This window comes from Haliotis rufescens, unplaced genomic scaffold, assembly GCF_023055435.1.
Source record: "Haliotis rufescens isolate VD_foot unplaced genomic scaffold, xgHalRufe1.0.p SCAF_48, whole genome shotgun sequence".
NCBI lineage: Eukaryota > Metazoa > Mollusca > Gastropoda > Lepetellida > Haliotidae > Haliotis > Haliotis rufescens.
In genome coordinates this window covers 603,855-621,603 of record NW_025964201.1, presented here as the reverse complement: position 1 = coordinate 621,603, position 17,749 = coordinate 603,855, and the positions used below count along the sequence as shown (strand labels likewise).

Here is a 17,749-nt window from a genome sequence, read left to right as displayed (position 1 = left end):
TTCTGTACATAGGTAACAACGAACTGAACATTCCACTAGCTAAACATTCTGTACGTAGGTAACAACGAACTGAACATTCCACTAGCTTAACATACTGTACACAGACAAAAACGACCTGAACATTCCACCAGCTAAACATACTGTACACAGACAACAACGAACTGAACATTCCACTAGCTTAACATACTGTACATAGGTAACAACGAACTGAACATTCCACTAGCTAAACATTCTGTACACAAGCAACAACGAACTGAACATTCCACTAGCTAAACATTCTGTACATAGGTAACAACGAACTGAACATTCCACTAGCCAAACATTCTGTACGTAGGTAACAACGAACTGAACATTCCACTAGCTAAACATACTGTACACAGACAGAAACGACCTGAACATTCCACCAGCTAAACATACTGTACACAGACAACAACGAACTGAACATTCCACTAGCTTAACATACTGTACATAGGTAACAACGAACTGAACATTCCACTAGCTAAACATTCTGTACACAAGCAACAACGAACTGAACATTCCACTAGCTAAACATTCTGTACATAGGTAACAACGAACTGAACATTCCACTAGCTAAACATTCTGTACATAGACAACAACGAACTCATCATTCCACAAGCTAAACATACTGTACACAGACAACAACGAACTGAACATTCCACCAGCTAAACATACTGTACACAGACAACAACCAACTGAACATTCCACTAGCTAAACATACTGTGCATAGGTAACAACGAACTGAACATTCCACTAGCTAAACATTCTGTACACAGACAACAACGAACTGAACATTCCACTAGCTAAACATGCTGTACACAGACAACAACGAACTGAACATTCCACCAGCTAAACATTCTGTAGACAGACAACAACGAACTGAACATTCCACTAGCTAAACATACTATACACAGACAACAACGAACTGAACATTCCACTAGCTAAACATACTGTACACAGACAACAACGAACTGAACATTCCACTAGCTAAACATACTGTACACAGACAACAACGAACTGAACATTCCACTAGCTAAACATACTGTACATAGACAACAACGAACTGAACATTCCACTAGCTAAACATACTGTACATAGGTAACAACGAACTGAACATTCCACTAGCTAAACATTCTGTACATAGGTAACAACGAACTGAACATTCCACTAGCTAAACATACTGTACATAGACAACAACGAACTGAACATTCCACTAGCTAAACATTCTGTACATAGGTAACAACGAACTGAACATTCCACTAGCTAAACATACTGTACAAAGACAACAACGAACTGAACATTCCACTAGCTAAACATACTGTACATAGGTAACAACGAACTGAACATTCCACTAGCTAAACATACTGTACATAGACAACAACGAACTGAACATTCCACTAGCTAAACATTCTGTACAAAGGTAACAACGAACTGAACATTCCACTAGCTAAACATACTGTACATAGACAACAACGAACTGAACATTCCACTAGCTAAACATCCTGTACACAGACAACAACGAACTGAACATTCCACTAGCTAAACATACTGTACATAGACAACAAAGAACTGAACATTCCACTAGCTAAACATACTGTACACAGACAACAACGACCTGAACATTCCACTAGCTAAACATTCTGTACATAGGTAACAACGAACTGAACATTCCACTAGCTAAACATACTGTACATAGACAACAACGAACTGAACATTCCACTAGCTAAACATTCTGTACACAGACAACAACGAACTGAACATTCCACTAGCTAAACATACTGTACACACGCAAACAACGAACTAAACATTCCACTAGCTAAACATACTGTACACACGCAACTACGAACTGAACATTCCACTAGCTAAACATACTGTACACACGCAAACAACGAACTAAACATTCCACTAGCTAAACATACTGTACACACGCAACTACGAACTGAACATTCCACTAGCTAAACATACTGTACACACGCAACTACGAACTAAACATTCCACTAGCTAAACATACTGTACACAGACAACAACGAACTGAACATTCCACCAGCTAAACATACTGTACATAGGTAACAACGAACTGAACATTCCACTAGCTAAACATTCTGTACACAGACAACAACGAACTGAACATTCCACTAGCTAAACATACTATACACAGACAACAACGAACTGAACATTCCACTAGCTAAACATACTGTACACAGACAACAACGAACTGAACATTCCACTAGCTAAACATACTGTACATAGGTAACAACGAACTGGACATTCCACTAGCTAAACATTCTGTACACAGACAACAACGAACTGAACATTCCACTAGCTAAACATACTATACACAGACAACAACGAACTGAACATTCCACTAGCTAAACATACTGTACACAGACAACAACGAACTGAACATTTCACTAGCTAAACATACTGTACACAGACAACAACGAAATGAACATTCCACTAGCTAAACATACTGTACATAGACAACAACGAACTGAACATTCCACTAGCTAAACATACTGTACATAGACAACAACGAACTGAACATTCCACTAGCTAAACATTCTGTACATAGGTAACAACGAACTGAACATTCCACTAGCTAAACATACTGTACATAGACAACAACGAACTGAACATTCCACTAGCTAAACATTCTGTACATAGGTAACAACGAACTGAACATTCCACTAGCTAAACATACTGAACATAGACAACAACAAACTGAACATTCCACTAGCTAAACATACTGTACATAGGTAACAACGAACTGAACATTCCACTAGCTAAACATACTGTACATAGACAACAACGAACTGAACATTCCACTAGCTAAACATTCTGTACAAAGGTAACAACGAACTGAACATTCCACTAGCTAAACATACTGTACATAGACAACAACGAACTGAACATTCCACTAGCTAAACATACTGTACACAGACAACAACGAACTGAACATTCCACTAGCTAAACATACTGTACATAGACAACAACAAACTGAACATTCCACTAGTTAAACATACTGTACACAGACAACAACGAACTGAACATTCCACTATCTAAACATACTGTACATAGACAACAACGAACTGAACATTCCACTAGCTAAACATACTGTACATAGACAACAACGAACTGAACATTCCACTAGCTAAACATACTGTACATAGGTACCAACGAAATGAACATTCCACTAGCTAAACATACTGTACATAGACAAGAACGAACTGAACATTCCACTAGCTAAACATTCTGTACAAAGGTAACAACGAACTGAACATTCCACTAGCTAAACATACTGTACACAGACAACAACGACCTGAACATTCCACTAGCTAAACATTCTGTACATAGGTAACAACGAACTGAACATTCCACTAGCTAAACATTCTGTACGTAGGTAACAACGAACTGAACATTCCACTAGCTTAACATACTGTACACAGACAAAAACGACCTGAACATTCCACCAGCTAAACATACTGTACACAGACAACAACGAACTGAACATTCCACTAGCTTAACATACTGTACATAGGTAACAACGAACTGAACATTCCACTAGCTAAACATTCTGTACACAAGCAACAACGAACTGAACATTCCACTAGCTAAACATTCTGTACATAGGTAACAACGAACTGAACATTCCACTAGCTAAACATTCTGTACGTAGGTAACAACGAACTGAACATTCCACTAGCTAAACATACTGTACACAGACAAAAACGACCTGAACATTCCACCAGCTAAACATACTGTACACAGACAACAACGAACTGAACATTCCACTAGCTTAACATACTGTACATAGGTAACAACGAACTGAACATTCCACTAGCTAAACATTCTGTACACAAGCAACAACGAACTGAACATTCCACTAGCTAAACATACTGTACACACGCAACTACGAACTAAACATTCCATTAGCTAAACATACTGTACACAGACAACAACGAACTGAACATTCCAGCAGCTAAACATACTGTACATAGGTAACAACGAACTGAACATTCCACCAGCTAAACATACTGTACACAGAAAACAACCAACTGAACATTCCACTAGCTAAACATACTGTGCATAGGTAACAACGAACTGAACATTCCACCAGCTAAACATTCTGTACACAGACAACAACGAACTGAACATTCCACTAGCTAAACATGCTGTACACAGACAACAACGAACTGAACATTCCACCAGCTAAACATTCTGTAGACAGACAACAACGAACTGAACATTCCACTAGCTAAACATACTATACACAGACAACAACGAACTGAACATTCCACTAGCTAAACATACTGTACACAGACAACAACGAACTGAACATTCCACTAGCTAAACATACTGTACACAGACAACAACGAACTGAACATTCCACTAGCTAAACATACTGTACATAGACAACAACGAACTGAACATTCCACTAGCTAAACATACTGTACATAGGTAACAACGAACTGAACATTCCACTAGCTAAACATTCTGTACATAGGTAACAACGAACTGAACATTCCACTAGCTAAACATACTGTACATAGACAACAACGAACTGAACATTCCACTAGCTAAACATTCTGTACATAGGTAACAACGAACTGAACATTCCACTAGCTAAACATACTGTACATAGACAACAACGAACTGAACATTCCACTAGCTAAACATACTGTACATAGGTAACAACGAACTGAACATTCCACTAGCTAAACATACTGTACATAGACAACAACGAACTGAACATTCCACTAGCTAAACATTCTGTACAAAGGTAACAACGAACTGAACATTCCACTAGCTAAACATACTGTACATAGACAACAACGAACTGAACATTCCACTAGCTAAACATCCTGTACACAGACAACAACGAACTGAACATTCCACTAGCTAAACATACTGTACATAGACAACAAAGAACTGAACATTCCACTAGCTAAACATACTGTACACAGACAACAACGACCTGAACATTCCACTAGCTAAACATTCTGTACATAGGTAACAACGAACTGAACATTCCACTAGCTAAACATACTGTACATAGACAACAACGAACTGAACATTCCACTAGCTAAACATTCTGTACACAGACAACAACGAACTGAACATTCCACTAGCTAAACATACTGTACACACGCAAACAACGAACTAAACATTCCACTAGCTAAACATACTGTACACACGCAACTACGAACTGAACATTCCACTAGCTAAACATACTGTACACACGCAAACAACGAACTAAACATTCCACTAGCTAAACATACTGTACACACGCAACTACGAACTGAACATTCCACTAGCTAAACATACTGTACACACGCAACTACGAACTAAACATTCCATTAGCTAAACATACTGTACACAGACAACAACGAACTGAACATTCCAGCAGCTAAACATACTGTACATAGGTAACAACGAACTGAACATTCCACTAGCTAAACATTCTGTACACAGACAACAACGAACTGAACATTCCACTAGCTAAACATACTATACACAGACAACAACGAACTGAACATTCCACTAGCTAAACATACTGTACACAGACAACAACGAACTGAACATTCCACTAGCTAAACATACTGTACATAGGTAACAACGAACTGGACATTCCACTAGCTAAACATTCTGTACACAGACAACAACGAACTGAACATTCCACTAGCTAAACATACTATACACAGACAACAACGAACTGAACATTCCACTAGCTAAACATACTGTACACAGACAACAACGAACTGAACATTTCACTAGCTTAACATACTGTACACAGACAACAACGAACTGAACATTCCACTAGCTAAACATACTGTACATAGACAACAACGAACTGAACATTCCACTAGCTAAACATACTGTACATAGACAACAACGAACTGAACATTCCACTAGCTAAACATTCTGTACATAGGTAACAACGAACTGAACATTCCACTAGCTAAACATACTGTACATAGACAACAACGAACTGAACATTCCACTAGTTAAATATACTATACATGGGCAACAACGAACTGAACATTCCACTAGCTAAACATTCTGTACACACACAACAACGAACTGAACATTCCGCTAGCTAAACATACTGTACACAGACAACAACGAACTGAACATTCCACTAGCTAAACATTCTGTACATAGACAACAACGAACTGAACATTCCACTAGCTAAACATTCTGTACAAAGGTAATAACGAACTGAACATTCCACTAGCTAAACATACTGTACATAGGTAACAACGAACTGAACATTCCACTATCTAAACATACTGTACATAGACAACAACGAACTGAACATTCCACAAGCTAAACATTCTGTACATAGGCAACAACGAACTGAACATTCCACTAGCTAAACATTCTGTACATAGGCAACAACGAACTGAACATTCCACTAGCTAAACATACTGTACACAGGTAACAACGAACTGAACATTCCACTAGCTAAACATTCTGTACATAGGTAACAACGAACTGAACATTCCACTAGCTAAACATACTGTACATAGGCAACAACGAACTGAACATTCCACTAGCTAAACATACTGTACATAGGTAACAACGAACTGAACATTCCACTAGCTAAACATACTGTACATAGACAATAACGAACTGAACATTCCACTAGCTAAACATACTGTACACACGCAACAAAGAACTGAACATTCCACTAGCTAAACATACTGTACACAGACAACAACGACCTGAACATTCCACTAGCTAAACATTCTGTACATAGGTAACAACGAACTGAACATTCCACTAGCTAAACATACTGAACATAGACAACAACGAACTGAACATTCCACTAGCTAAACATTCTGTACGTAGGTAACAACGAACTGAACATTCCACTAGCTAAACATACTGTACACAGACAACAACGAACTGAACATTCCACCAGCTAAACATACTGTACACAGACAACAACGAACTGAACATTCCACTAGCTAAACATACTGTACATAGGTAACAACGAACTGAACATTCCACTAGCTAAACATTCTGTACACAAGCAACAACGAACTGAACATTCCACTAGCTAAACATTCTGTACATAGGTAACAACGAACTGAACATTCCACTAGCTAAACATTCTGTACATAGACAACAACGAACTCATCATTCCACTAGCTAAACATACTGTACACAGACAACAACGAACTGAACATTCCACCAGCTAAACATACTGTACACAGACAACAACGAACTGAACATTCCACTAGCTAAACATACTGTACATAGGTAACAACCAACTGAACATTCCACTAGCTAAACATTCTGTACACAAGCAACAACGAACTGAACATTCCACTAGCTAAACATTCTGTACATAGGTAACAACGAACTGAACATTCCACTAGCTAAACATTCTGTACATAGACAACAACGAACTTATCATTCCACTAGGTAAACATACTGTACACAGACAACAACGAACTGAACATTCCACAAGCTAAACATACTGTACACAGACAACAACGAACTGAACATTCCACTAGCTAAACATACTGTACATAGGTAACAACGAACTGAACATTCCACTAGCTAAACATTCTGTACACAAGCAACAACGAACTGAACATTCCACTAGCTAAACATTCTGTACACAGACAACAACGAACTGAACATTCCACTAGCTAAACATACTGTACATAGACAACAACGAACTGAACATTCCACTAGCTAAACATTCTGTACACAGACAATAACGAACTGAACATTCCACTAGCTAAACATTCTGTACACAAGCAACAACGAACTGAACATTCCACTAGCTAAACATACTGTACACAGACAACAACGAACTCAACATTCCACTAGCTAAACATACTTTACACAGGTAACAACGAACTGAACATTCCACTAGCTTAACATACTCTACACAAGTAACAACGTACTGCCATGGGCGGCTATTTCTCCAGACCTCTCCCACATAGAAGATGTCTCGGATGAGATTGAGAAATCAATCGGAACACATCGTAGGTAATTTCCATATCTCGAGTATCGTTAAGTTGAAATGAACCGACGTTTATCCGAATGCTAGGGTAAAGGGAAGTAACTCGGTTTGTTTGCGTCCTCCTGCTTCGAGTTTGGCTAACTCAGTAAAAAGGCGGACATATATTCCGGGCCTGTTCTTTGTCAACCGATCTCACGGGGCATTAGGTGGATGAACCTTGTGTACATTGGCTCACACACAGGGCCCATCACACCATGTACCCCTCGAGGTCGGTTGACCACTATACATTGGCTCACACACAGGGCACATCACACCATGTACCCCTCGAGGTCGGTTGACCACTATACATTGGCTCACACACAGGGCCCATCACACCATGTACCCCTCGAGGTAGGTTGACCACTTGTAATGTGCCGCCGCTGCCTTGCCAATATCTACTAAAATGGTTGTAATATCCGATATTGACATTGTTAACCGGTGAAGATCAGGGGTAGAATAGGTCTTCAGCAACCAATGTTTCCCGTAAAAGGCGACTATGCTTGCCGAAAGAGGCGACTAACGGGATCGGGTGGTCAGGCTCGCTGACTTGGTTGATGCATGTCATCGATCTCAATTGCGTGGATCGATGCTCATGATGTCAACCACTGGATTGTCGGGTCCAGACTCCATTATTTTACAGACCGCCGTCATATAGCTGGAATATTGCTGAGTGCGGCGTTAAACAACAAACAAACAAAACAAACAAACTTAGAGGGCGAGCCTCCCTGCCTAGTGTTACCATTAAGGGTTCTGGCAATGACATTGTTAGGATAAAACATTGATCAGACGACTGACCAAATATTATTTTGTATATTTTCAGTAACAACATTCACACCACTTTATATGAAGCACAGTTACTTTTTCCGCTAGTATATATCTGTTTTTCCTTAATAGAATCGCTTTCGCTATTCATTATCGGCTGTTAAGCAAGTGCGTGCCATGTAAAGCAATGGTTTCAGTAGCAGTGTATAAAAAACACACTAAGTCTCAACAAAGCCGGATTCATTTTTCCTCCTTGTTATCACGAAATATTAGGTAATGATTTGAAAATAGGGAAGAACTGAACGTATAATGTACAATCGAATATAGAAAAGGTTATGTCTCTGTGACTGTACACGATGATCATACTCATACATTTCCGAGTATGTCTCATATTTTGCCTAAGGAAACAAGGCCTGGTTTCTTGTAATTGATGGTCTGGTGAGGTGAAATGGGTTTTAATATAACGTCGCGTCCAAGATTATTGCACTTTTATAGCCACGTTCATGCACGCGAGTTTGTGTGTGTGGCTGCTTGTACTAGTCCGGACTGATGCCGATTTATAGTGCTAGCATACTGAGATACCATGCCGCAGTTCAACATGAATACCCCACTCAGACACAGTATACTGACTCCGAGCCGACCAGTCCTTGTTTTAGCCCCTTAATGCCTAGCGCCAGACATGGTAACAACAAGTACCATATTTTAACGTCGTTTGGTAGGACGCAGCAAAGCCCAAAAAATATGCTACTAGCAAATACTAAGATCAATTATACATTAAATTTTCTATCTGCGTACGGGCAACAAATTGCAAGGATGTCATAGTTACTTCACTGTTCACAGTTCTGTGTTGGATCGAAGCTTGTTCTTGTCGATGGTTAGGTTTGACAGTGACAGAGGGTTGGGGTTAGGTTTGAGGGTAGCCACACTGTAGTCGGGGTCGTCCTGGTTGTGGATATTGGGACTACAGCTCTTTGTGGAAAGTTGGCGAGGGGGGTCTGTCCCCCGATGTTGATGGGGCAAGGAGTAGATGGGCTCAAGGGCGTCATTCCCTTCAGGGGTAAACCGTAGCGAAGGTGAAACAAAGGCCGGGTTGCTCTGTCTCCTGGGTAAAAATAGAATTCATAGATGGTTCTGTGATAACAATTGAATAATATACGTATATTGATAATTATAAATAGATTTGTCTGCATGCATATAATGAATTTAGACATGTCGTTTCGGAAATATAGATTTCTCTTGCCACGAATGTTTTTTCATATTGACAAACGTCCATGCAATAAAATGTATTGGTGTGGTACCAACCTTTTCATATACAAGATGAAGATAATACAAACAGTCACAAATCCAACCAAAAACCCAACAGGAAGGAAAACAAGCCTTGATCCAACTGAAACATAATTTGACGAATGTGTACATTTAAAAGGAGGTATATATATATAACTTGGTACACCAGTTGGTAGACGAACTTTACCACCGATACACAGACGTGTCTAAAACAAGCACACAATGTTATTCTATTAATCGAATCAAACAGATACATGCACTTGTACCAACCCAAGAACGGCCTTACCTGATGGCACTGATTGCGTCCCATCGGTGTTTGAAGCTGCTTCTGTCGCTGAAAAAAGAAATCGACAATATCATTTAACCAAGCTGTTTAGGACTTCCTTTTCAAACGTGATATGACGAAGTGTGAAATGTAATTCGTGTCATTATTATTCTCGTGTCGTTATTATTGACAGAGGTTTGGGGTGAGTTTTGAGGGTAGTACGAGTATCTGTACTTTACTGAGAAAGTGTTATCCCAAATATAACATGTGCTACATTTGACCTCTTTCTAAATGGCATTGTGTGTTCGTATTATTATTCTCCTGCTGATCCAGAATATTTAGATTATCGGAATGCTGACGTTCCCAAAGAAAATAATTATGCTGAATGAGTGAGCGAGCATATTTTGACAAGAAGAAATAGTGAGTGAGTGAGTAAGTATGGCATTACGCCACCATTAAGCAATATCACGGCGGGGGACACCAGAAATGGGCTTCACGCATTGTACCCGGGTCTTCGGCGTGACGAGCGAACGCTTTAACCACTAGTCTACCCAACCGCTCCTCCAAGTAATAATAGCAAAGGACATACCCTTACATGTGACTGTAACGTCAGAGCCGTTGTGTCCTGTAGAAAAGGAAGATAATTAATTAACGAAGACGTTTAATATTAATGATAACATTACACGTTTTGTCATCAAAGGTGCATTATTAAATAATTACCTTCCACTCTCATCCATATCTTGTCAGGGAGATAGTCTCGGATAACATCCACCTGTAAACTCCACTCTGATTGGCTGATGTTAATCTCCTTCATGAAGTGGACTGCCTGGTCGCCACCATGGATTGTGTACACTGTACGTGTCTTGTCCCTGATGGACAGTGTGGTCACGTGGCTGTTGTCCAGTCTGACGTCCAGCAGGGTGACGCGGCTCGCAGCTCCACTGACTGTACAGTTGCAGGTGCTTGTTTCCTGAAATGACATCTTCAGTCGGTTGCTGCTGATGTAGACCTTCTTGTCTGTTTTGGTCTTGCTGTCACACAACAAGACACTGGCAACTTGGTCTGAAATTATATGCTCTACTTGTCTGAGAAAGTAAATCACTTATAATTCGATTTGTCGATTTTATACTTTTTATACAAATAATAGGAAATATGTTGTCATTTTTATCCATTCTGTATGCTGGCACACGTTTAAAATCAATTCCAAATAACCAATGATAAAATTGAATACACAATGTCATTTAGAAAGTGGTCAAATGTAACAAATGTTATATTTGTGATTACACTTTCTTAGTAAAGTACAGATTCTCATACTTTTTTAGATTGAGTCCCGTCTGAAGATAATTATAATCTTAAGATTATTCTCACATGCCACAATTATACAAATATTGTCACAATTATAAGTGTTTACATGGATGAGTACACTCCTTTGAAATGAGAAGGCTGTGAGAAAAATGTTAAGACGGCAGTGGAGTAGTGATATCAGATGCCGGTCACACAATAGATTACTTAGAAAGTAATGTTCCCAGCTGCCAGTGATGGAATCACCGTGTTTCATTTGTTCATAACACATTAACCACGTGGTGATTCCAAGTTAGAATAGATCCCAGTTACCTTGTGGAATGAGGTTAGGGTAGGCAGGGTGAATCTAGCCTTAACCAAACAAAAAACCTTTTGGAGTGTCATCACATGTTTTAGGTCAGTCTGTTATTACGTGTACAATATGAATGCAGAAAGGAATGAAACAGAATATATAATACAAATATGAGTGGTGAGGGTAGGACCACAACGTCTACAACGTGGAGCATACTCTTAACATTAAAACTTGCACTAAACATTTCCATAGCTATATCACGCTCTTTACCTTTGACACACTCATGCAATTCCACCAGATGTGACGGGCGTTTCTTTCTCTCTCCTACTGGGAGGTCCTTCAGACCATGGATAGAGGAACTCGTGTCACTCTCCAGGATACAGTACCTCTTCTGACTACACTCCTCCAGAACCTCCGTGATCGCGGCCTGATAAACCCTCTTCTGATGCACATCCGACGTCATTAACAAACATTCCCCAACGTCATAATATTCATCATTGAATTTTTCTACACAGGATCTGTAGTCTGCATTCCTGTCGTCACCGTCCTTCCTTACATGAGCTTTTTGCAAGAAGCGTTTGACCAACACTGATTCATTTCTGGGACACTTGATCTCTTTACTCCCCTGATTGTAACAAACGCTATTAACATCCCCTTCTATTTCTGCCACATCCACTTTGTCACAAATGATGGAACCTGAAGTATAACAGAAAAAAGTGCATGAGGTCATTTCACAAAGATTATTGATTTGTATTTTGAATTCAGGAACAGGGAAGTTCAGGACAACGTCAGTGTGAAGAGTGAGTATATATTCAACGTCGCATTGGCAAGAAGAGAGTCACGCAGTTTTCAATGTGTAGAAATAAAGAAAGTTTATGACAAATACGGGTGACCTAAACAAGTATTAGGCACCTTTCAGAGGACAAAACTGTATACCTTGAAGCAGTTGCATAAGACATATTCTATCCCTTACAAGAAACTCACCCAGAAATTAACTCACCCACTCTGGATAAAAGACTGACAGGAAATAGAGAAAATGAACATTTCCTGTTATTGATCGCGGGAAAATTATTTACTAAAATTCTGATTTCAGTGTCTAATATTTCCCTTTAACATTCATCAAATATCTTAATAGAATATGCATCGCCAGTGAAAATAGTTTTGTTTGAAGCCTTATTCAACACTTCATCAAGAAAATCTGAAGATAGTCAGGGAGGAGGTCTGGGATTTTGTTTTGAGACCAGATATTTTTTTCAGCTATAGATGCAACACCAGATATTATTTATATTTAAAGCTATGAGCCTAAATATGTATTAAAAAAAATTAAAAACACATATGCAACAATGTCAAATTGGCAGACATTTTCTGTATTTGTCCAAAAATGTGAAGTATAATTATTTTTTCACGATTTTTCTTGGACAGTTTATTTTTTGCGATAAAATAACAACCAAAACCCAACCCCAACCTCTCCAGAATATCAAATTGTCAGGACTCTAATGGCTCGTGTTCGTTTAAAACAGAATATGCATTGCCAGTGAATATAATTTTACTTGAAAGTAAAACTTCATTCAAGTAATATGTATTCAGCTGCATCTTTCGTTCCAAACAACTATATAATGCCGCTCAGTTCAGGCCATTCTGATAATCTGAGTATATTGCCTTAAAGTAATATTATCATACTAGTGCAACCTCGTGTGACACTGTTTGCCAATAGTTAGTCATGTAAATTCTCTGTATGCTTGTCAAAGCAATTTGATATCCTTTTATACCGGACTTTGGCCTCCAAATAACAGTGTAAGATGGGTTTGAGATGGGCGTCTCTGGCTCCGTTTCCCTCCGTGTCTGCCCCTGGATGATCATTTTAGACTCTGTTGCCGACGTCCCCGCAGCCGGCGGATCGCCTGAACACAGATGGGGAATTGTCTGCTAAGATGAGTAGTATGCGAGCTAAGATGAGTAGTATGCGAACTCAGATGAGTAGTATGCGAGCCAACATGGCCCAGAGCGTGGCCGAACTCAAGTCTATGTTTGCTTCATTCGGCCAAACTTGGTAAGTGGAAATCGAAATCCCCGCGCTCTTAGTCGTCTAAGCCCGACATGCATCACTCTTGTAAGGGGAAATCGGAGTCCTCCAGAGACGGTTCTTGGTTCACGTCGGCTGTCTCGAGGATCAGTTATGGTCCACACCTATTGCGGATCTTCGGCAGGTAATTACTTCCACAACGACCTACGGGATCGGGTTGTCAAGCTCGCTGAATTGGTTGAAGCATGTCATCTATCCCAATTGGCTTGATCGATGTTCATGATATCAATCACTGGATTGCCTGGTCAAGATACGATTATATACAGAACATCGTCATATGGCTGGAATATTGCTGACTGCGGCACAAAACAACAAACCAACCAACCAAAAAAGCCTATGTTTTCTGCCTCTCCGTCGAAGTCTTCATCGTCCAATGTTATTGTCCCTCTTTGCGGTGGTGCCTACAATACAGCTGAAGACAGAAGTGTTCACTGGTTGTTCTAGAGCGCTCGGACAACCTGGTGTCTCTGCCATTCGAACTCTGCTGGGGAATCTTCATGTTCGGGCCACCCGTGAAGTGGGCAAGAGGGTTGCCCTTGACAAGATGGGTGACAAGCCTGCCCATGTCTACTTCGCCTCTATGCATTAAATGACCACCACACGGGGGTGCCCCAGTTGCCTGGTGTTGTTGACATCGCTGCATATTGTAGCACTCTTTATCCTCCGTGGTTCCGTTTTACCGTATTCAGGAGGCCGACATTTACCTCGCCATTACCCTGAGATTAGATCGTACCTGGGATGGTTCTCGGTCAGTGTCCGGGAGATCCTTCCCACCACTAGCGTCTGAAGAAATTACCCGACCCGTCCGAGGGGTCCCATCCAGTCTTGTTTCTACATTCAGTCCTTAATTCTATAGCCCTCAGTTACTTTGACCTCCTTGATATTTTGCACCATTCGGTGTCGGGGTCTCAACGCGGCCGGCTCTATAGTCAATGTTCAGATGGCGTAGGCACTGTGAAGCAGCCTCCGACGTCTTCAGCCTTGAAGGAGGTTAAATTGGGTTTAACGTCGCGTTCAAGATTGCTGCACCTATATAGCGACGTGCATGTGCGTACGTTCGTGGCTGCTTGTACTAGTCCAGAATTAAGCCGATCTTACAGTGCTAGCCCACTGAGATACCATGCCGCACTTTAACATGAATACCCAACTCAGACAGAGACGGCCAGTCCTTGTTTTAAATCCTTTATATGGAGAGTCAGGGAGGGTAACTGATTTCAGCCATTTGACATGGACAATTAAATACTTCCTGTGAATGTTATATTTTATCTCTCTGTAATTGACTTAAAGTGGTTAGGAAAACTGATGTTCACGACAAAATTGCAATCAGCTTTTTCACTTTACTTGACTTTTGAGAAAAAGCAAGAGAAAAAGGCAAGATGAGAAAAGTGAGGAAAATACTTATTGTTATCGAAGACAATGATACAATTGATAAATATAAATTATGAATTAGATAATGCATATATTAATGCAAAAGCGACCTGGAGAACGTTTTAGTTACGCTCCTGTTACTCAACGGCTTTAGTTTTGGAGTAGAAGTGCAATGACGGCATAGGACGCCAGACCTCTCCCCCTGTGTACAACATGACTGGAGTGAGATAGTTCGACGTCTACGACAGGACCAGAACCAGCTGGCAAAGCTAGTTCAGTTGGGACAATCATTGGTCGTCTTTTGCAAAAGTAACCCCCAGGCTGTGTTCTATTATCTGGTGTATTCAGCGGTTCGCCGCTGCCTGCATCAACGCAAATGGTGGTCTTACCCGATATTGTCACCTGGGTTTTGTCAATGACATTTTATTATACAACATTGATCAGAGTGACAGTGAGTGAGTTGGGTTTGACGCCGCTTTTAACAGTATTCCAGTTATATCACGGCGTGTCAGCTTAATGTGGGAGGAAAGCCCGAAGTGACACAGGTCTCAGACGTTTACCACTTTGGTGAAACCCATGAGCACGGGTATGGTGCTGACAAACCTAGAAATATAATTGGGGCGAACGGAGATTCGAACCCACAATCATAGGTTTCTGTCGTGTCCAAGGGACGCAACTCTGCACAGCGAATCGCGGCGCCTCAGACGACTGGGCCATCCGTGCTCCCATTGATCAAAAGAATGTCAAAATATGATTTTGTATATTTTCAGTAACATAACATTTACACCATTTTATATGAAGCAGGGGCATGGGTGTCTCAGTCGTATAGGGTGCTGCAATTGGTTGTGCAGAGTTGGGTCCCTTGGCACGTCAGAAACCTCTATGACTGTGGGTTCGCCCAAATTATGTTCCTACGTTTGCCAGCACCATACTCGTGTTCGTGAGTTTCAAGAAAGTGCCATGCCTAAGACCTGCATCACTTCAGGCTCTCATCCCACATTAAGCTGACAGCATTCATGTAACTGGAATACTGTCCAACTGGGCGTAAATCCCACTCACTCACTCACTCACGTTTACTCACTCACTCACTCACTCACCCACCCACTTACTCACATGAAGCAAAGTTACTTTTTCCGATTTAATTCCGGATTTAAATAATGTGACATAGTGAACACATAACAATATATTTAACATTTCTACACGAACTGAATTTGCTTTTTAAGGAGGTTGTTATATACGGATTGTTTAATGAGTCAGTTAACATTAGAATTAAAACTGCTTTAAAAATTATTTCAGTTATGTCTCAGTGATTACTAACATGAAGTCAACAATGTATCAATTAAACTGTAAATTACAATAAAGATAAGTGACATGTTTCAAATGATTCATGGTATTGAAGGACCAGAGTAAAGCAATCATTTCTATAGTATCACTACATCCTTCGCATTTGAGTTCAGAGGTTAATACAGCACGGTTAATAATTTGACTCATCATACCACCCTCTTCTACAGTTTATTCCTTGTTGGTTGTCCAAACAAACTAATATATTACCATCAAGAACAATTTCAAAGACAGCATGCGTGTAGTTTATGTATATCATCAGTCAGTCAACATCGGAATTGACAAAGTAGGATATAAATAATCAAAGAACCCGTAATCAGAAATTTTATTCAACAGCTCTTCTCATACAAATAATGTTTAGTTTGTTTGTTTGAATGTTGTTCATCGACGCACCCATAAATATTCCAGCGATATGGCGGCGGTCTGTAAACAATCGAGTCTGAACCAGACAATCCAGGGACTGACATCATTAGAATCGATCTACGCAATTGGCAACTAAATCTGCGAGCCTCACCACTCGACCTTGTGAGTCGCCTCTTAATGAGCATAGGTTGCTGAAGACCTATCCTCACCCGGATCTTCACTGGTCCCAGCGAATATTGATAGTACGATCTGAAGGATTCTAGGAGTTAGTTCTATAGGATGCAACAGTGTAGACATCTACTTACAGAGACAGGAATTCGCCAGTAACACCAATAATCCAAACACGCTGACCGTCTCCATGGCTGTACGCGAATCATGTGAGTTAATATTTCCCTATCAGTTGTGTTCGTGAGTATGGTGGCCGAGAGGGGACATCGCTTTCTCGCTCGTGAGTCATATGCAGCCGGTTTCAGTTTCAAGGATAGCTTAGCAGTCATGTATCTCACTACAAACAAATAAGACTCAGTAGTGCCAAAACGGTCAATGAGGCACTTGTTGAATAAAATGCTAAATCTGTCAAAATCGGCCTTGATGTTTCATGCTCTATAATTGAAACGGATCTGATATGCAGTCCCGTCATCTGTGTTTTCC

General features: G+C 40.2%; 1 protein-coding gene across 1 annotated transcript in view; it reads right to left on the bottom strand.

The window, feature by feature from the left end:
• The window catches only part of LOC125372768, a 62,326-nt gene extending 44,857 nt beyond the window's left edge, over positions 1-17,469 (bottom strand). The window contains exons 1-3 of the mRNA XM_048383398.1: positions 17,404-17,469; positions 12,214-12,639; positions 11,070-11,411 (exon numbers count right to left, since the gene is read on the bottom strand). Of these exons, the coding sequence (XP_048239355.1) occupies positions 11,070-11,411; positions 12,214-12,639; positions 17,404-17,458 (823 nt within the window). The 5' untranslated portion in view covers positions 17,459-17,469. The remainder of the gene's footprint in view (positions 1-11,069; positions 11,412-12,213; positions 12,640-17,403) is intronic.
• Positions 17,470-17,749: the final 280 nt, after the last annotated feature.